This window comes from Drosophila melanogaster, chromosome 3L (assembly GCF_000001215.4).
Source record: "Drosophila melanogaster chromosome 3L".
NCBI classification, from domain to species: Eukaryota; Metazoa; Arthropoda; class Insecta; order Diptera; family Drosophilidae; genus Drosophila; species Drosophila melanogaster.
Genome location: NT_037436.4, coordinates 11,699,402 through 11,719,586, shown reverse-complemented (window position 1 = coordinate 11,719,586; position 20,185 = coordinate 11,699,402). Strand labels below are relative to the sequence as shown.

Here is a 20,185-nt window from a genome sequence, read left to right as displayed (position 1 = left end):
CGAATGTGCTTAATAGTTTGATAATAAAGTGGATTAACGTCATTGGTAGAATCAATCAATTGTTAATGGTTAATTTAGAAGAATATATGAATCTACTTTGAGGCACTACAGTATCTAATAATATTCGGAACTTTAAACAGCAAATAATCACAATCGGTGCTCATTCAGGTGTCATATTTATTTTCCATTTATATAAAATCCCTTTCTCCATCGTTGCGAATATTACTGAATTATTGGTCGAAATTTCAACGAATAAATGAGCGCGTGCCAGTCACGAAATTGCTTCATATATTTAATATTTCACCTATTTGGGCATATCAGTTGACAACTTTTGGACCTTGTTAGTCACATGATTGGCATGCGGAAATTCCCCAAAATTATCCATTCCTTATTTGATTTGATTTTTGTAAAATTGAATATTCCGGGACTTAATCCAAAATAAATTATCACTACAAAAAGTATACCTCATCTCAAAAGTAATAAATATGAGTTTTTTGTAAGAGAAGATCAAACTCAATGTTAATTACTAGGAATGTCGAAATTCTTGCTCAACTGTGGTGGATCTAATTAACTTAGTCATGGCATAACTAAATTGGTCGGAAAGGCTTCCTTATGACTTTTATGAAGCTTATTTTGTGGAAGTACCATGCAAACAATGAAATTAACAAAATCGTGAGCATCACAAGACATGACTGTTCAAAAAAATTCGTCTTAAGGCGATAAAATTCGATTTAAATTCAATCCCAATTCAAAGTTAATGACTAAGTCGCTTCCAGTCTAGATTCCAAATTAAATTAAATTCCGTTCTGGTTATATTAAAAGAGAAAAAAAAAGTCAAAAGCTTTGCATAAACCGGCACATACTTAATGAATTTAAGTGTGCGTTTCAAATTCTATATTATTTAAATACTACATGTTATGTAAAACCGTGTAGGTCTTAAGAATATGGCAACTAGTTGAGCACTTTCATTTAATTGAGAAGGCGTTTCCAGTTCGACAGCCCCAATTTGGCCAAATGGAATCCCAGATCAATCAGCTAATGGCTCTATCAGGTATTCCCCAAAACGGTGGGCGAGCAGCCTAAAAGGGAAAGAAATTTCTTTAGTTCCAGACTCGATAAATTAATTCGACTTAAATTTGCATATTTAACACGATGGTTTTGTTTACCGTTCGAGAGTAAAAACCCCAAACATCGAAATCCGCATACGAGCAGAAGCTAATTTGAATCGAGTCGAGTCTGGCGCCAAAGAAATTGCCAACAATCCATCAAGTTATTTGAGCTCCACGTCCGCTCCATGTGCTAATCGATTTTTGGCTATCTTTAATATATATATATATATGCATGTATATAGACGACTATGTTTTTTAGTCAGCCGATCGGCGTGAAGATTTTATTACACATTGCCGTCGCTACTGTCGCCATGGATATATAGATATATATAGCCGGATGGACCGGTCTATTTTCCTATGTCCATTCTACGGCGATTATGCAGGAATTCCAGATGCGACCACGTCTGCTGTCGCGTCTCCAAGTCGCCACAGTAAATTTTGGGAATCTGACAGATTTTATGGCATATGCCAACCCAATACGCGCATCATAAATTCATATTCAATGGTACTGCGACTATGAAAAGAGAGCTTGAAACACCTTAGAATAATGTGGAACAATCGGAAATTCCAATGGTAATATGAAATATATATCTAGGTCTTATCATATCAACCTTTTTTTTCTAAGAAATCATAATCATAATCTTAACTTACTTTCAATGTAATTATCTACAGCTCAAAGGGCAATGAATTTCTCTAGAACAAGGAAAATATGTATTGAAAATGGTACATTCTATTAAAAACCCCTTTAAGCCAATATATTTATCACCTACTCATTGCGATGGCAAGGACGAAAGTGGAGTGACTTGGCCAATAAAACGGCGTTAAGAACCCTTGTCCTCGGCCATCCAGTTATGGGCCAAAACCTGTGCCATGTTCCAGCGAAGTGAATGTTTACGATGGACTCATGCATAATGCATCGCGCCCCAGCGGCAATTAATCAACAATTAATTTTTATATAAATTGATCGTTTATTGGCTGAAGGCAGAAATTACCTGCTCGCTACCGTGTGCGCCGCTGGGCTGAAGGTGGAAAAAGACAATATTAATTACTAATTATGCGCGGCGTCAAAACAACAAAACTAAGGCACATAAATATTTATCGATTTGTCTACGGCCATACTCCACAAACTAGCCACCAGAATGGTCTGTACATATGTAATATGATGTATATTTTACACTGGATATCGATGGACACATGGAGTTGGCGATGGCACGTAGGCCAACATGGTCCCATGGCAATAAAATCAAAACGAATCAACAATAAATCAAGCGCAAATCGGACGCTACGAACGGAATTTTTAGCATAGTTCATTGGGGAACGACCTTATCGCCATGCCCTGAGCCCTGTGTCAAGAAATCAGCAAATACCTCGGAATACAGCCAGTCCGAGTCCGAGTCCGTTCATAATTAATAAATTCCAGCGTGCGCCGCTGGATGATTCGCTCTTTGGATTCGACTGGAGCTGGAGCTTCGGTCAAACAAACAACAAAACACGAAACAACGAAACAAAACACAAATTGACGTCACGCTGGCCCAAGATATTGGCGATCCTCGGCAAGTGCGACATACGTATCAAGGCTTGCCGGTGGAAATGGAAACGGGTTAAACGGGTACGAGTGCTCGAGTGTTCGAGTGTCCAAGCCCAGATCCCCAAGATCCCAAGCTTCCAAAGCAGCAAACACAAACAACGGGGTCTTAATCAAAAATGTTGGCTGGTTTTCAAAACAACGCGCGAAACAATTGGGTTGATCGAGAAGTTGATCAGTTTTTCTGAAAAACTATAAAAAGTATTGGGATTAATAGATGCAAAGATAGTCAGTGGATGTTAGATGTTAGCAAGCACTTATAGCTAAGCTAAGCATTGCGTATTAAGCATACGCAGTGTTGACGCATTTCTGTAATATGAAAGTAATTATTTATTGAAAATTATTTCGTAAAATATATTGCTAAAGATAACAAAATTCGAATGTTTTCATGTCATTCTGTATACATTTGAATATATTGCTCATACGCAGTGTTGTCAACTAAATACAGAAGTTAATGGAAATATACCTACTCAGCTTCCTTGATCTATGTCCTAGTGTGCAAACTTTTGGCAGAGACTGCGCGCAGGCCTACAGCTTGTAATAAAAGCACTAAAAAGTCGGGAAGCGACTAGTTTTCATTAAGAGTTACGCCTTCTGTTCGCAAAAAAAAAGTGGCGGACGGCGACAAGTTGGCGTCAGCCAAATGGGATAATGAGAACGGCAGCAGCAATTTGAGCTTCCAAGCCACGCCAGGTTCATCAACCTATGGGGGAAAAATATTTTCAATACATTTAGGGCTTTTGTTTAAGTGTGGCAATTTAAGCAAGCTGCAATTAAATACACGAGGAATTCATATCAAACATTTAGAACACAGTTAAAATGCTGTTGACACCTAAATGTTTATTACTTTTTGATTTGGGTAAATTATCGAAATATATACATTAACCCAAATGCAATAAACAATGGGTAATTAGCACACAATTTATTGAAATATAGCAACGCTTATGATTTCAATGTTAAAAGCTTGCAAACAATAAATGTTTAAAAAATCCATGTTAGCTTGTCTAAGACATATTAATTGTTCTTTGAACTCCTACTCTTCGAGCTCCTGATCTCTTTGCACATCTTCAAAGCACCGACTTGCCAAATTTGGTAAGATCTCTTAGCCGCATTAAGCAGTGATTCGCTCGGTTAGCAGTCCGTCCATTCGATGCGCCTCGACAATTGCCGGTTAAGTGGGCTCGTCTTGCTGAGCGACGAGAACTGCCATTTATGAAGATCAGGAGTGGGCGACCCCGCATTCCGATGCTAGGCACACCCAGACACCAGGCCAAATCGGGCCACACAATTAATTGAGCAAAACTGCAAGATAATGCAGAACAATGACTCGGCTTATTGAGAGGGTAAAAGCATTTCGCCAGCTCATGGTGATAGGTCTACAAAGGCTATAGCGAAACCATAGCCACGGAGTGGGACGAGGTCCGTGAGATTTATGGCGCTCGCCCAACTCCGGAATATCCCAAGCCCCCGCGTCGAAGAAAGAAGCAAAACATGTGCTTCGCTTCGGGCCCAGTATCGAGAGTCAGATCTGGAGAGAGAGATATAGTGGGCTCTCTGCGCCTCTCGATCCCAAGTGACTTAAATATGGGTGCTCCCAGCGAAGTAGCTTCAGTTGGTTACTGAATCTCAGACCGAACACAGCTCCTAAAAAACCTGAACAACACCTCAAGCTAAACGCGCAAAAGACCGCAAGTGCAGAAAAAATACGAGAGTGGAATCGCACACAATTATACAATTTCTTTTTAAACAAACAAATAACTCAACTGCAAAATGCAAGTGGATAAAGTTTGTGCCGCCATCGCGCTCATCGCAATCTTCGCCAGCGTTGTGGATGCAGCAATTTACTCCCAGCCCGCCATCTTCCATCCTGGTAAGGATTTATTCATGAAATTGTTGTAATATTATCTATCTTTGTGTCAGAATTAGTTTGTTTTCTTTTGGATTTCGTTTAAGTTAACTTCATTTAAATTCAGTTGCTATTGTTTCCAACATATAAACAGATTGATATGCCAATTTAATGACCAATTAAGCTAAAAGCTATAATAAACTATAATAAACTACGACCCCATCTGTTAAAATTGTTCGGACAATAAGTTTTATTGCGACATTGAGAAAAACGTGAGCTTTCCATTAGAGTTTCGATTAAAGCTGTATGCGAATCGAGATGATTGAAAATTCCATTAACTTGATACATGCTTAGGCAGTTTTCCAATTAAGTTTCCAATTAATTGGCGACCTTTTCCAGCCACGAAAAACAATAAAAAAAAAAAACTAAACTTTGATAGGCAGTCGATTTTGTGATTGATTTACGATTGTTTCGGTGATTTTTCGAGGTCCAACGTTAGCTCATACTCAATTGGAATTTCAATCTGGCGGATCGATTCATAGAGAAGATTTCAAGAATACATTTTGGGCATAGACAGAGCTTTGACGTCAGATATCGGGCAGTTTTTGTTTATGATTTGGATGTCGGGACATGTGAGTTATGGGTTGATATGTTTGTGATATCTGGCTGCTTTCGCTGACGTCAACAAACACAAATCGAAATGGTAAACAAAAGAAAACAATAAATACGAAAAACGCAAAAGCCGAAAACGAAAACAACACAAGATGAAATTTGTCAAGTTATTGGCCCCCTTTCGGTTGTGTAGCAGATACAGATACAGATACAGATACAAAATAGAGATAGATATGAATTTTGGGTTTTTGGGTTTTTCGCATTCGCCAAAAATTAGCATAAGAAATGTGCTGATGTGGTTATTATTCAAACGCTCGACTAATTTGCATCGCTATGCGGATTTAAGTTAGAAAACTTATCGATTATCCCCTGGACAGATCGCCAAATCGCCAGATCGCCAGATATTTTCCTACGGCTTAATTCATTGAATTATTCATGTGTGAAGGTCGTCCGACGTCTTTGGCTGGGAATACCTGGCATCTAGGCGACTGGCTTACTAATCTATAAGAAATTATCGCGGACTGCTTAAAAATAGGCGATGAGTTCACGCGGCCGGCGATTAATTGCACAATTGGCTGGAATGCGTGTTCCTCCACTCTTCGAGTGGTAAATTAATGGCGAGTGCCATTAATCAAACTTACCCTTCTATTCGGCAATTTATTTTTGAACCCAACAACTCAACAATTCCCCGCCGCAGGCACTTCGTTATAAATAAAAGCACGAGTACGCCATACGCCGTACGCGCTACATCGCCATCTGTCTGCTCGACTTAGTGCTCGAGGTTTAAAAATAAATGCCAGTTTGCGGTGCGCCAAATCGTAACCACAACCGCAGGCTGCTCATTCCTCTTGTCTCTGATGTATTTTTATCCCAGCAAGCATACAGCCGCCACTTGTGTGCCAATTTTCTTGTCGAATGACTGTCAAGTTCGTGCCTTAAGTCTTTCGTTTTCTCCGCCCGTGCAAGTCATGGATAGTTACAAAAATAGATCCCTTCTTCAGACGCAAAAGTTTCCATTGCCTCAGATGAAGTTATAAGCCATTTTAAATTTAGAAAATACATATGGAGTTACCTTGTTTGCTCTCAATACTCTTTAAACTCGGAAATCTCCCCTTGAGCTGGTTTGTTTTCGTTATTTTGTTGCTGTTTTGTAACCCAGTCCAGTCTGCGATATGCACATATTTAAATTTCGTTCGGGCACAATCACGATTTATAGCCACTTCCTCATGAGCTCGCAAGACAGGGGTTAGCGCATAAATAAATCGCAGTAACTACGACCGCATCGGGGAAGCAACAAAGAAGACTGGCCACTTCCGCTTGCAGCACAGTAAACTGAGAACAATTTTTATGCTTTGCCCCAGCGGAATGTATTATTTTTCCATTAAGAGCACTAAACTTAAGAGTCTTGACCCTGCCAAACTGGAAACAGATATTACATTTTGATTGTTTCCGTACAACAGGAAAATTCATATGATAAGTGTTTTTTTTATTATTGCAAGTAATATTCGGTAATATAGAAGAAATTTGTATTATTCCTCTGTACTCATTTGCCTTTTCTCTTTCTATTTTTTGCAGCCCATCCTGGCAAGTGCTTCGACAAGCTGACCCGCAAGGCCCTGCTGCCCGACAAGGAGTACAAGCCGAAAGGCATCTGCGCGGCGATGACTTGCAGCCTGGAGGCGCTCGAGATCAGCATCGAGACCTGTCCCTATGTGGAGGCACCTGGCTGCGAGGAGCTGCCCAGCGACCCCAACTGGCGGTTCCCCAAGTGCTGTCCGCAGTTCAAGTGCGTCGATTTCAAGACCGGCAAGGACTTTATCGTCTCGCTGTAGATCGGCTATATGTATAGATCCATCCTATATAGCCGCAACTGAAACGTGATTTTACATGAAATGTATTCGTAGTTTTGTAATACTTGAATGAGAGAGAGAGAGAGAGAATGAGAGATATAATGAAAGCGAGAACGAGCGACTGTGTGTGTGTGTGTGTTTCATTCTTAATTTATTTATTTTATTTTGTAAATAACACATTATCTGCATAAACCCTTACAAACCCGTCATGTTTGAAAATGTGAACATAATTCGATTTTGTTTTGATTTATTCAAAAGTCCCTGTATGCGATATTTGCAAGTATGACTAACCACCATCCACCAGCTATGTTTAGTCCATAAGATTTAAGCGAAGTAATAAAAAATCAGAAATATGCAAATGTTTACTTTAACGTATTGACTTGGAAACGTGATTGGCAGAGTCATGTCCAAATTTGAGGTTTATTTGCCGTTTTGTCCACCGGATTACGCGCTCTTCTTTTTTTGGACTTTGTCAATAATCCACGAGATTATAGCCGGCTGACTCATCTGCGGACCACTCGTTGGTCAAACATCGCACATGCCGCATGTGAAACGAACCGCAGCGCAGATCCAAATACGATCAAAAGTTTATTGCTCGGAGAGTCCAACGGTTTGCCGACTGTGCGCCTGATGCGAATGCTAAGTTTATAGCCGAGTTTATGAGGCCCAACAGGAAATGCCCGGGCCTTAGCAATTGAGGTGGCCATCTGCGGATGTTACGAAAATAGAAGTTGTGCTTAAACGTTTAAAACCAATAAAGAAAAGATATTGCAAGCCGACCGCTTGATCCGGCTTTCGAGCATTTTATTTTTAAAAGGTTCTGTTCTTTAATAGATCTTAAATGTGTCATTAGCTTATTATTAAGCGAAAGTGTTTCCTTTGCGTCTATTAAATGGCAACAATTTGATACAAAGATTCTAACTTTATACTTGCTATTACATTTTTAGGGACATTTAAAATGTTGATTTTTAATCAAATTAGATAAATAATTAGATAATTAACTTTGAATGGAATTGTGTAATGTATTTTGTCGTACAAAACGAACTATACGTATTTTAAATATTTGGAATTGGCGCCATATGCTCACACTTTTTGTGTTGACCAACACTTAGTTAGTATATTTGTACAGCGACAATATCATGCATTTGATATTTTTTTGGTATATTTATCATCTTGGCAACATGGTAACTTTTGTTGACTCATTTGCGGTCACACTGCTCTCTAGGGCGTATCTTTTATTATTTACGTTGTGTATTTGTGTTATCTGTTTTATTTTGAAAAGAAACCCCGCTTTATTAAACAAAACATGCACTACCATACGAATCTCATTGCAGCCCTGCTGCTGGCAGCTCTAATTCACGAGGGTAAGAAGTATTTCCAACGCCCTCACCAAACAGTTACATATGTATGTACTATAACATACAATTTGTTGACAGGCTCTGCAATTTGGTGCTACCGCTGCACTTCGGCCACGCCCGGCTGTGCGGAGAAGTTTAACTGGCGGGGAATAGGATTCCTGGGCGAGCACTGCCCGGAACCGGACGACATTTGCGTCAAGGTGACGGAGCGACGCGGCGGTAAGCGGAAATCCTCTGTTATCCGAGCTTCATTAACAAATGAAACTCGCTTTTAGCCAGGGAAACAATCACACGTGACTGCCTAAGCGCGCTGAGCTTCCGCAAAGACATTCCCGCCGACAAATACGAAGGATGTCGTCCTGCCGCCCACGATGAAAAGCTAGCGAACTACGTAAACCACACGATCAAGGAGCACGACGTGCGCCGTGACTACTACACGGACACCACGTTCTGTTTCTGCTTCCTCGACCATCGATGCAATGGGGCCAGCGGCCTACAAACGTCCGCCGTAATCGGTCTTCTCACTCTAATTCCTGCCCTGCTTCTACGCTAGAATCTCCTCTTGAGTGCAGTATTTAAGTGCCTTACTAACTCGCTCTGCAACTACGAATTCCGTCCAACATTCCACACTTTTTGTACAACCTTTTGACATGACTACAGCTTTTAGAGTCTTGTGTTTACTCAACTAATTAAATACATTTTACCATATTTATAAACAGGAGTGAAATCGTTGCTTTAAAGGACCTCTACATTCTTGGGCGCCCGGTAATCATAGGCAGCCACCTCGGGTCGCGTCACCAGATGCTCCGAATAGACTTCCGCCAACCTCAGGCACTGCTCCACAGTTAGTTCAAAGGGACGCAGCGTGTCCTGTACTTCGGCGCGCTGAAATAGCTTCTCAGCAACCTCCTCGCGATCTTCTGGAGGAAGCAGGGTGCCATAGCCTCGGCGACAGTACTTCTGGCGCATGCTAAAGATGTGACGGACTACGCGCTCAACTAGGTGAAACGGCAATTGAGTCTTAGGGCGCTTTAGGGGAATTAGCTTGACGACGCCCACATCCACCTGTGGTTTCGGAACGAACGCCTTGCCCGGTATGGTGAACTTCATGACGGGTTCCGTCCACACCTGCGACATCACCGAGAGCCGGCAGCGCTGTTCGCCGCCTACAGGGGCACAAATTCGCTCGGCCACCTCTTGCTGGAAGGTAAGAGTCATACAGGTGTCGATGCGCCGGAAAGCACCACGCCTGGCGGCCAAATCATCAAGCCAATTGATCAACAGTCGAGTGGATATGGCGAACGGCAGGTTGCCAATCAGATGGATCCGCTGTGAGGTGTCCGGGATGTGCTGCTCAATGTTGAAGCGCAGGATGTCATCATAGTGGATGTCGAACTGGATGTTTAGTGGACTGGCGCATTCCTTGAGCAACTGCAGTGTTTCGCCGAAGCGCGGATCCTTCTCCACAAGCAACAATCGCTGTGGGTGACGACGCAGAATCGAGCGCGTGATACCGCCCGGCCCGGGACCCACCTCAAGAACTAAATCCCGGGGATCGATGCGTCCCGCCGACTTGACTATCTTGTCCGTGAGCCGCTCGTCCATGAGGAAGTTCTGGCTAAGCTGTTTCCTGGCCTGTAGTCTGTATAGCTTCACCAGCTCCCGAATTGTGGGCATTGGAGGCAGGCGCATGCCGCTTTGGAGCACACGGGCACTGGGTTGGGCCATCTGCAAGCGTATTATATAAAAGTAATATAATATGGAAGTGACTGGGCTGATATCTAGACTCACCCTGTTGTGCAACGACTTCAAAAAGTGTAAAACTGTTGTAAAGTGAAGAAAACGCTTACGAACTAGGGATAACTAACGCGGACAGTAGCTAGGAAGACACCTTCTTGGGCTCCTCGAAGTCGTCCAGGAACTTCTCCTGTTGCACCGAAAAAATGGAGTAGCCGTAGATGGCCAAAACGGAGACACCCAAAGCGCCGGCGGTCAGTAGATTGTTGCGGCGGATGCGCTTTAGCTTTTGCACGCGGTCCAGGTTCTGCTCCTCGATCAGCTTCATGAACTGCAACTGCGCCTTGTCTAGCTTCGGAGCGCTTTCCCCGTACTTGATTTTAGGTCCCTGCTCCGACGCCGACATTATAAACGCTGCTAAACGGCCTTTTTTTCGTGCTTTCCTCGCCGATTTGAGAATTATGAAATCTGTCGCACGGTAATAGTGTGGCCGCAGCTGACCGTCAGATAGAACAAGCGGTCACACTGACAAAATTCACAAGGCACTGTTAAGTTTACAGCTTGCTGGGAACGGTACTTTTCTGTTATTATTTTCATTGGGTTAACAAATGTTATATTGTCAAATTCCTGTGTTACCTTTTGAATATAACATATTCTATAACATATAATATAACAATTTTATTTAGTTAGATACAATAAATTATGGATAAACTTCAAATTATTAAATTAAAAATTTTAATTTGTTCATAAGTTAATAAAAAAATATGGTTTGCACTTAATTGCCTGTTTTTAATTCCTTCAATCATCATCATTTTCGCTCGATCCGGCAGCACTTACGCAGCATTACAACTCCGTGGCTGCGTGGTATATTTTGGCGCCACCACGTACGGTCACTCCAGCGCGAGCTGCGCGTTTGCGTCCGTTATAACGAGTGCTTAGTTTTCCTCGATTTGGGGCCCTGCGGAATTGGCAGTTCACTTTCGTTGGTGGCTCGAGTGCGACGTGAAGTGCGGCAGCGAAGAGCGCTTTTCCAGGCACAGTGCGCCACTACTTGCCTGCAAGTCAGCCACAGCAATTTCTCGGTAATTGCGTTGCAAAGTGCGTAATTAGAGCTTAGGGGGAAAACTGCGTTTTCCGCAATACCAGAACGTGCCCCATTTTCACTAGAGCGTACGCAGATCCGTGAGTTCAGTGATTCCTCTAAGCTCAATGTGGTAACGAGAGCCATGGCGATGACTTTGAAATGCGGAAATGAAAGTACAAATTCGGTTGCGTGCTGGGGAAACGGCTCTGAAAATTTTACAGCCAATAACAACAAAGGCAAAACAAACGCGTAATTGCAGAAATCAGCTGTGTACCTACGGACGAACCAGAGCCCCATAAAGAGAGGGGCATATGCCCCCTGCCCTGCGACCCATTATCCCCCCTTCGTCCTCAACTTTGGAGCCCAACAGCTGGTCGCGAAGCCCTCTCTCTCGCGCGCTCTCTCTCTCTGCTTGTTCTCGCCTTTTATGGACTAACTTTTGTTTTTATTTTGATTTGCTTTTCTGGTTCAGTTTGTGTTTTTCTGTTTATTATAGTTTCATTTTCTTTTAACTTGACTTTTAAGACTTTGATTCTTATAGTTCTTATGTTTTTCGCAAAAATATTTACTTTAAATGTATCTAAATTTGTAATATTCATTTTTCCTGCTGAAAAGAACACATTCTTTTATTTGTCATGAACACTCAAAAGTGTATTAGTCTCAAATCGCCTAATTAAGGTTTCTTAAAAGTGTGTTAAAAAGAAATACTACAAAAAAAGTAATTAAAATAGTTAGTTTTTAGTTTTTCAACCCCAATCGAACAGTTCTTATTCCTTTGTTGTTACAGCTTAGGCAGGTGAAAATTGCTATTAATTATGAAATTCCCTCTTGCAGTTAAATCAAACGCGTTTCGTCAACCGCCGTCCGCTTAGGCAAAAAAAAGTAAACAAACAATACAAATCTACACTCTCACGCGAAAAACAATAAAGCGATCGTTCGGAAATTAGTGCAACGTAGACAAAGGCAACTCAATCCGCATCCAGATCCACAAAAGATGGCGTTCATTTCGAAAGACTTTCGGTCGCCGGGGGAAACTTGGATCAAAACCGATGGCGGCTGGGAGCGTTCCAAGGTGCTCGAGTGCGGCGGAAAGCGGAAGCGGTAAGCTTACAACATTTTTTCAAAAGGCCTTTGAATGGCGATATCCCAATCGTTGATATATCTTCAGATGCTATTTTGCATTTCTTTAAACGTTTGTCATAAAATACGAACTCATTGCTCAATCTACTAAATGTCTTTCAATGAAATAGATAAAAACGATATGACTATTATTAGTTAAGTAATGTAAGAGCTAAACTCAACGGACAGTTGAGATTCCATTTCATTAATTGAGCCATGTAAGTAATAATAGTATGATGCGATAGACACTGCACTTTCGTTCATCGCTCCTTATATGGGCATCTGTTAGTAATCTCTCATTCAGCCAATTAATAAACTACGTAGTTTTAATTCAACTGCGATAAGATATATAAAACTATAGTGACTGATGTCAAAAGTGCGTTTCTATAAGAATACATTCAATCGTCTTAATCATGTATAAATCGAATTCAGGAGGCATTTAGGTTAGTCATAGTTTCAAGTCACGTTTCTGTTTGCAAAAATATTCTAGACATTAGAGCAAAGGTCTTGTTTCCGTGTCGCCATTGATGGCTAGATTTCGACTTTTAAATGTATTGTTTATGTTTTTACGCAAAACAAGGTTGTATATGCAAAAACCGCTTGCAGAAATATTATCTTATCTCTTCAGAGATAAAGGTTTGCCTTGAATTGATTCGGGCACGACACCTTTTCTAGTGTTTAGTATTCCCATGTTTTATCATCATATATTTCGGAAATTATCGTTAAACCTTAAAGCTAATATTGACATTCGAGTAGTCGTCCCATTGTCTAGCAGTTTCACTGCCGATATCGAAATCTTTAAATCATTCTGTTTAATAGACCTACGTTTGGGTCCAATACCCAGTGGGGCCATTGAAGTTGGCCAAAGCAAACTGGCGAATAATTGTTGTGGCTCAGACAATGGAGCCCACTTCCCTTCGCTGGCCAAATCGATGATTTCTCAAAACTAAAGCCCCGGGCAGCAAAACACCATCAAATTTTGTGACAATGCATGCATATTCAAAGGTGTTATATGCCCCTGAAGAGCTGCGTAGAGTTAGAGTTCCTCAAATCGCATTGGAGTATCTAGTGATTACAGTGGCCGATTCCTATTGCAAAAGCACGAAATGAGTCACTGCAAATGGCTGTGAAAGCAGCAAAAGTTCCGTATCTAGACTGATTCCATGGGTAGTTGTATCTCAGCCATCTGATCGATTGCCCATTTGATTGATTGCTATTGTTCGTTCGAATGCAATTGGAAACTGCGAGTGGAACAAAAAGTTTAACAGACATTAAGACAATAAATGGTGAGTGTGAAAATGGAGTATGCAAAAAAAGAGAGTTTTTATGCTCATACCTTAAATTCAATAGATAAGTTCCTTCCTTTCTTCCTTTTACATTAAAGGTTCATCCTCCTTGATATTATGTAGAAATTGTGGCTTTAATGCATTTTTAATTTGACAAGATGATGGATTTTCAATATGCCTTTATTTATTGAAAGTACCCATTTGATGACTGACATATACCAAATCGATTCGAGGGGGAAGTTGGCCGGAAACGCAGAGTTGGGAGGTCGAAAGTGGGCGGCAGTGGGCGGTGCGGAACCTTGAGCTTTTGGTGGCGTTTGCAAGCTCTCTCGCAATCCCATAGTTTGGCCTAAACTTGACCGAGTTTTTCGCCTACGGTTAGTAGTTGGTGAACGGCTAGCACTAGTATAGGTGTTCCTTGGGGTCTTGGACATTACCAGGGGTCATACTTCAATGTCTGCTCGCCATTTAAAGTTTTTCCAATGGGTCTTATTATGCATTTGGTTGCATTTCTAATTTTGGAACACTTTCACACAACTGCAGTCGCAAGTAAATAGCAGAAAACAAATTGAAATCAAATATTTACTTTTGATATTAAGTAGATTCATGAGCCCAAATAATTTTTATGTGTACAAATACAAATATTAGTAGAGCTAAAGTTTTCGCCTCGGCTGTATATTTTGGGTCGACTAGATCACGAGTGGCGCTATTTCCGCATTTTTCCCATTTACGACAACTCGAAAAGCCAAAAATAATCGCCCCCTCCATGGATTTGGGTGCGTTCTTTATGAGTTGTCAAAAGTGCACTTCAAGTTCCCTCGATTTTCCCCTGACATATTCCGTGTGTGTGTGTTATTTTTAGTAGTTTTTACGATGCTCTGTGTTATGTAACTCCGCGGCTTATCTCCAAATAAACATTTAGAGTTCAAAATCAAGCGATTTAGTAATGCCTTCTAATCAGCAAACCAAGGTTTCGATTTCGGCAATCACGTAGATTTTGAAACATAAATTTTTATTTCATGTACATATTATTTTCCGCTGATCATAATTCGGGAAGTGGAGCATTCACATTTTTCTAGCCTTACGTGACTACAAATTGTATTACAATATAGATTTCCTAGTTATTTTGAAACGCTTTTTATCCGCTTTATTGTCGAACTTGCGTGTCCATTTCGTAACCGTGTTAAGCACTCGTTTTGAGCATTACCCAACTTTCTTTCTGGTCAATTAAAAATTCAAATGGTCGTCGCCCGGCACTGAACCCATTAGATAATGCCTGAAAATAATAATTAGAAATGCCAGATTGCATGGAAAAGCGAATCCAAAGTGCACACGCGGACGTGGACGCCAATCCAAGTCGGAGTCGGAGTTGGAATCGGACCCACTTTCACTGCACTCTTCGCTGCACATCTGTGGACAAACGATCGCCATTTGATCGATTTTCCCGCCCGTCTTTCGCTCCCCTTTTCATTTTTCTCTCTGTTTTTCTTTACTTGGGTTTTCCACTCGATCGAGATGCATGAGGTCGCGAAAAATTGCCTCTCATATGGGTGCTAAAAATTGTTATGATTAATCGACTTGAATTTCGAGCTGTAGAATTGCGGTTTTCCGAAAGTTTTTATGTGTCCTGAAACTTATATTTTAATATCTAAACTATACTTTCAACTAATAGTTTTGGAAATATAATAATAATTATTTGAAATGTTTTTCACATTAAACGAAATAAAGTTACCTTTATGGAGTTATTAAACTTAACGATGCCATATGAAACTCAGTTAAGTTTCTCTTTACGTTTTTCATTTAAATGCATTTAATTTAGTTTTTTTTTTTAGTTTTTTAAGATCGCTCTGCTTTTGGCTATAAAAAATCAAACTTTTAATTACTTCAATTAATTATATTGCATTTCTACTATAAAATGCATCCGAACCACATGCTCACCGGCCTAATTATATCTTTGGCAACCAAAGATTTCCATTCCCAAATGTGACTTCCTCCAATTTTGAGCATAAATTTAGAAGCATTCGAAGCGCTCTGTGGCTCCTTCGCTGGTCCTCAACTCCGTTTCCAATTATTTATGTCGAAAAAGGTCACTGGCGTATAAATAGAAAAGCAATTTTCCGCTGCAGCTCGTAGTTTTTCCCGCTGCGCCTGCTGCCTGCCACTCAAGTCAGCCAGTGAAAAGGGCCCCGCACTCTCCGATTCATTTGTTTAATTCGCTTGGAGAAAGGTAAACGAACGCTTGATGGTGACGTCGTTGAGTGATTTATATGAATCACGTGGCTGTTGGCCGACCGCGGATTCGGTCTGCTGGCTTGCCTGGATGGATGATGGCTGTGGGCAGGGCCGAGAGTTTACCATCTCCATCTGCGCCGGGGATCCGAAGAAACGGGGACACGGAGATGGTGGTATCCAGGGAGCAAGAGCCGCAGCCTGTGCAAGCGCAACAATTTCATTGTTCGTCGACTATTTTTAAACAGATCCACGGATATGTAATTGCACATTTATCTAAAACACAGGCAAAGCAGCGACAACATCACGAAATTCGAGCGAAACGACGGGAAAGCGCAAAAAATAATCAAAACACAATAACTGGCGTTGAAAATTGCAATAATAAAGTGTTGGCTGGGATGGTCTGATTTCTTTGTTTCTTTTATCAGCCATGAGTAATGCGATTTGCAACAGTCGATTTGGAGTTATCTCACCCAATGGTTATAAACATCAATCTACCAACTATAAATAATAAATGTTGAATAATAATAAAAAGTTGAATTGATTGAATTGGTTTTAAATGAAATGCGAAAATACAGTGCCAAAGCTGGAAAAGAAAACCATAACAATAACAGATCATAGCAGCAACACATGGGTGTACAATGCACATCAGCACATCAGCGTTCCCCCATTACGTACATATACGAAACGTTGGCCAATAAAAGCGGTGACCTACTTTGGAGACCAGGCCAAGCCAACCCAACCCCACGATGGTTCTCGCCTCTCGACACTCAACACTCGACTCTAGACTCGCCTAGGAGCTTTTGTGCGTTTTCCTTTCGAATTTTTCCGTTGGTCGTCCCACTTTGATTGTTGCTCTCCTTGGAGCATCTTTAGTCGCAGCTTCTGGTTGGAACGTGAGTGGATTACCACTGATTACGGACCTAATTCTGGGATGGAATTAAATTTTGTTCTGCCAGCGAGAAGGACAATCGTGAGCAGGACGAGCACCTGAAATACCAGTCAGCCAAATCGATGCGCCTTGACCATTTGCGGCTGGTGGATTCGACGAGGACACGTCCTGTCCTTGGGTGCCGTAAAATTGTTTTTGATTTCCCCCAAAAACTGGGTCAAACTATGCTCTCGTGTCTCTTGGGACTGCACTTTGTCTAATTGAAGTTTTCCCCCCATAATTGCCTTGTAATTACATTTTCTTAGTACGGACTTTTTCACAACTTTCAAATGCAGCAAATGTCGATTTTCAAGGTCGTTAATGGGTTTTGCTCTGCTTAATGGCATTTTAAGTTGAATCTGTCTGGGAAATTGATAGCTGCAAACACATTAAGTGCATTCTATTGAATAAAAAAGCGATAAAGGAGATAATAAAAAGAATAGAAAAGAATAGAATATATAAAAACATATATTCCATATACTAACCGTATATGTATACACAAAAACGCATTTTCTAAACGGCTTCATTTCCTTATGGCTCCAAAGTGACACCCAACTTTGTTCGAAATTGAATTGCAAATGTGTACAATTTCACAAATTACGCGACCCACCGCTTGTAATTGCATTAAACATGGCTAAAAACTTGACACTCGGCTGGGTTTCCTCTCCAAATTGCTTAATTTAATAACCGGACAGGGCCGTGAATCAGATGGTGGGAAATTGGCCAGCTTCCGCCTCTGGAAAAGCGGCTCACGAGCGTTTAACACTTGTAAGCCGACCAAATCCAAATGTTGCCAGCAATTGCCGTGCAAGAGTTGGCATAACACACAACTGGCCAAACAGGATGGTGGGCCATGTTGAGGGGAGTGCCATGGCGTTGTACCGAATCACTTCCGAAATGTTGCATTGACAATGGTTTATATGCGCTTACACTGAGGGAAAAAGGCTGGGTGTTTTGTGTTTTAAGAAGTTGTAAAATAAGGAGCTACTTTGTCTCTGGAGTACAAAAGTTTTTTATGATTATGACATATATATGAAACTAATTTAATACATATTTTATCCTTTTGCAGGCACCATTCAGAGGGCAGCAGCAGCTACCAGGACAGCGACAGTTCGGAGGAGGAGGCGGTGATGCCGCCGCATTATCACATCACCATCCGGTGTACCAGAGAGATAGCCGGGTTTAATGGTCTCAGTGAGGCTGTGAAGCGTCTGGATTTCAGGCGATCTGTGCGGGATCGCAAGCGGTTCCACTACATATGCGCCTTCCTGCTGCTCGTGTCCAACAAGGGTATTGCCAGTCTGCCAGGCAGTGCTCAGCGCCAGCTACTCCAAATGGTCGAGGAGGTGGCCTCGCATGGTAAGCTAACTATTTTCAAAGCATTAACTATTCTATACTAATATTATTATCCTTTTACCCAGTAAATGACAGCCAGCAGCATCCGAATGTGCTGCGCGGCCTGGCCCTGAAGCTGGAGCACATTGTCAGCCAAGAGAACCAGAAGTGCTGGGGCAAGCCGCTGGGCAGCACGTACCTGTGGAAGGAGCACATGGCCACCATCAAGCGCATCCAGCGCGTGGCCAGCCAGATCGAAATCCGCGAGGTAAGGATCGTAATCTGTATTTATATTATATATTTCTCATATTCATTATAAACTCTTATCCTAGCCCGATCCGGAGGCCAAGCCAAAGCTGCACGAACTGCCGGAGGAGTGTGTGCGGGAGATCATCCTGTGCATAGCCGACCATCGGGACCTGGAGTCGGCCGCCGAGGCCTGGGAGACCATGGCCAAGCTGGTATCCGAGCAGCGCATCTGGCGCGAACTGACACGCTTTCACTTCAACCAGCGCCAGATCCACACCATTCTGGACCTGGACAAGTTTAAGCAGATGGGCGAGATCAAGGACTGGAAGCAGATCTATCATCAACTACGACGCACCTATGGCGTCAACGATGATTACCAGTTCGCCGAGGTGCTGGCCCTGTGCCGCTCCTGCTGCTGCCTGTTCTGGCCGTCGGATGGACACCCGTGCATCGTCGATCAGAGTCCGGACTACAAGCAGCGGCTTGAGGAGGCCGGTGGTCAGTTGGCTCTGGCCCAACCAGTTCCGCCCGCCCAGTTTCTTAAGTACTTCTCGTTGTAAGCCGGATGTTCGGACCAAGGGAGAGAGATAGAGATAGATCGAAAGTATTTTTACGGCCCAGTGGATAGGTTGTTTATGCGTGTGTTAAAGTTTTACCCTTGGAGAGAAGAAAAGGAGCAGGGGAGGAGAGGAGTTGATAGTCGAGGAGCGGATCAGAAAAAGCAAAGTGATAACGAAATCCCTAATCTATACCTACATACGTTTAAACGTAAATCGCCAGACTCGTTTCGATTGGTTTGCAGTTTGTCCACGGTTAAGGACGTGGTTTCAGTTCAGTTGTTTGCCAACCAGTTGTATTACCACATCAGCAATCTGTGCAGGACCGAAGATTACTATTAGTTGTGTAGACATACATACATATTTATCTATCGACTCGCGCGTGTCAGTTGCCAGGGTCCAATTCTGGGTCGCTAATCTTTGGGGTCGGATTTAGGTATTTAGGACACGCAAAACGAACTGCCACAAAACGAGAATAAGCGAATATTTTTTGTCAAACTGATTATTGCAAAACGTGTATCGAGAAACTATTTTTAATGTACACCAGTATGTATAATTACCGATTTGTTCATTTTTTGAGACAAAACGAGAAATACACTTTTATGAATGACTTTTGAGCGATCTATTGTAGCGGTTAAGTCTAGTTTCTTTAACGTTTATCAGCTGCTTTTGGTGCTAAATCGTATTATAAGTTACAATCAAACGAAATCAAATCAAACCAGCTCTTGTAGTTACCCAAGTCCGATTCGATCTGTAGTCCTCCCGAGTGAAAGATGTAGCGTGGGGAAAATCATGTGATGTTGCAGGAAGCAAAGCTAGAAACGAATACACCTACCTAAAGATAACAAATCTTTAAGCGATTTGTCGCAAAGCAATGCTATACATATACAAAAACTAGAGATCGTCGCCAGTATAAGAGTAATTTTATGGTATGCCGTACCAGCCAGCAGAGTAATCCTCTTACCCAACAGACCGATTGGAAGCCAAGTTATTTTCCAAAATCAAACCAAACTCTCTTTATTGGCCGACTAAATATAGATATTGTTAACGTGTATAGATGCCCATTAGTAGAGACCCCGATCCAAGCCTAAAGATTTCCCTGTAAAATACCAGTTTGATCACATTAATTTTACTATAACTATTACTATTGTAAGTACGAAAGTTTTAGCATTCTCAATCATTTGTTTGCAAACATTTCTACGCGAAATAAGTCTCTCATTTTATGTTTAAAATAAAAATTGCAAATAATTGTGGAATACTTTGATTGTTTAATTTGGTAAAAGGAATAAAATAAAAAG

The 20,185-nt window shown here is 41.6% G+C and overlaps 5 protein-coding genes across 9 annotated transcripts; 3 read left to right on the top strand and 2 right to left on the bottom strand.

The window, feature by feature from the left end:
• The first annotated feature begins 4,301 nt into the window (after positions 1-4,301).
• On the top strand, positions 4,302-7,358 carry CG14132 (uncharacterized protein). Its single transcript, NM_001104116.3, has 2 exons — positions 4,302-4,564; positions 6,728-7,358. Exons 1-2 carry the CDS (start codon positions 4,465-4,467, stop codon positions 6,982-6,984), a joined length of 357 nt encoding a protein of 118 aa, NP_001097586.1. The 5' UTR covers positions 4,302-4,464; the 3' UTR covers positions 6,985-7,358.
• An 842-nt stretch (positions 7,359-8,200) lies between these two features.
• Positions 8,201-9,080, top strand: crim (crimpled). The gene is made up of 3 exons (NM_140243.4): positions 8,201-8,366; positions 8,439-8,579; positions 8,636-9,080. The coding sequence occupies exons 1-3, from the start codon at positions 8,309-8,311 to the stop codon at positions 8,911-8,913; spliced, it is 477 nt and encodes a 158-aa protein (NP_648500.1). The 5' UTR covers positions 8,201-8,308; the 3' UTR covers positions 8,914-9,080.
• Ccdc56 (Coiled-coil domain containing 56) lies at positions 9,017-10,608 on the bottom strand. Its single transcript, NM_206340.4, has 2 exons — positions 10,152-10,608; positions 9,017-10,088 (listed from the first exon to the last, which is right to left on the bottom strand). The coding sequence occupies exon 1, from the start codon at positions 10,501-10,503 to the stop codon at positions 10,240-10,242; it is 264 nt and encodes an 87-aa protein (NP_996062.3). The 5' UTR covers positions 10,504-10,608; the 3' UTR covers positions 9,017-10,088; positions 10,152-10,239.
• mtTFB1 (Mitochondrial Transcription Factor B1) lies at positions 9,017-10,608 on the bottom strand. Its single transcript, NM_140242.4, has 2 exons — positions 10,152-10,608; positions 9,017-10,088 (listed from the first exon to the last, which is right to left on the bottom strand). Exon 2 carries the CDS (start codon positions 10,086-10,088, stop codon positions 9,096-9,098), a length of 993 nt encoding a protein of 330 aa, NP_648499.1. The 5' UTR covers positions 10,152-10,608; the 3' UTR covers positions 9,017-9,095.
• Positions 10,609-11,033: 425 nt separating this feature from the next.
• CG11658 (uncharacterized protein) lies at positions 11,034-20,091 on the top strand. 5 transcript variants are annotated; one of them, NM_206338.2, is made up of 5 exons: positions 11,034-11,179; positions 12,016-12,282; positions 17,816-18,105; positions 18,168-18,349; positions 18,414-20,091. In NM_206338.2, the coding sequence occupies exons 2-5, from the start codon at positions 12,176-12,178 to the stop codon at positions 18,888-18,890; spliced, it is 1,056 nt and encodes a 351-aa protein (NP_996060.1). In that variant the 5' UTR covers positions 11,034-11,179; positions 12,016-12,175; the 3' UTR covers positions 18,891-20,091. The 5 variants fall into 5 exon arrangements, with proteins under 5 accessions (NP_996060.1, NP_648498.1, NP_996058.1 ...); NM_140241.3 differs by having other exon boundaries at positions 11,034-11,195; positions 18,414-19,496; NM_206336.2 differs by having other exon boundaries at positions 11,034-11,267; positions 18,414-19,496.
• The last annotated feature ends 94 nt before the right edge of the window (positions 20,092-20,185 follow it).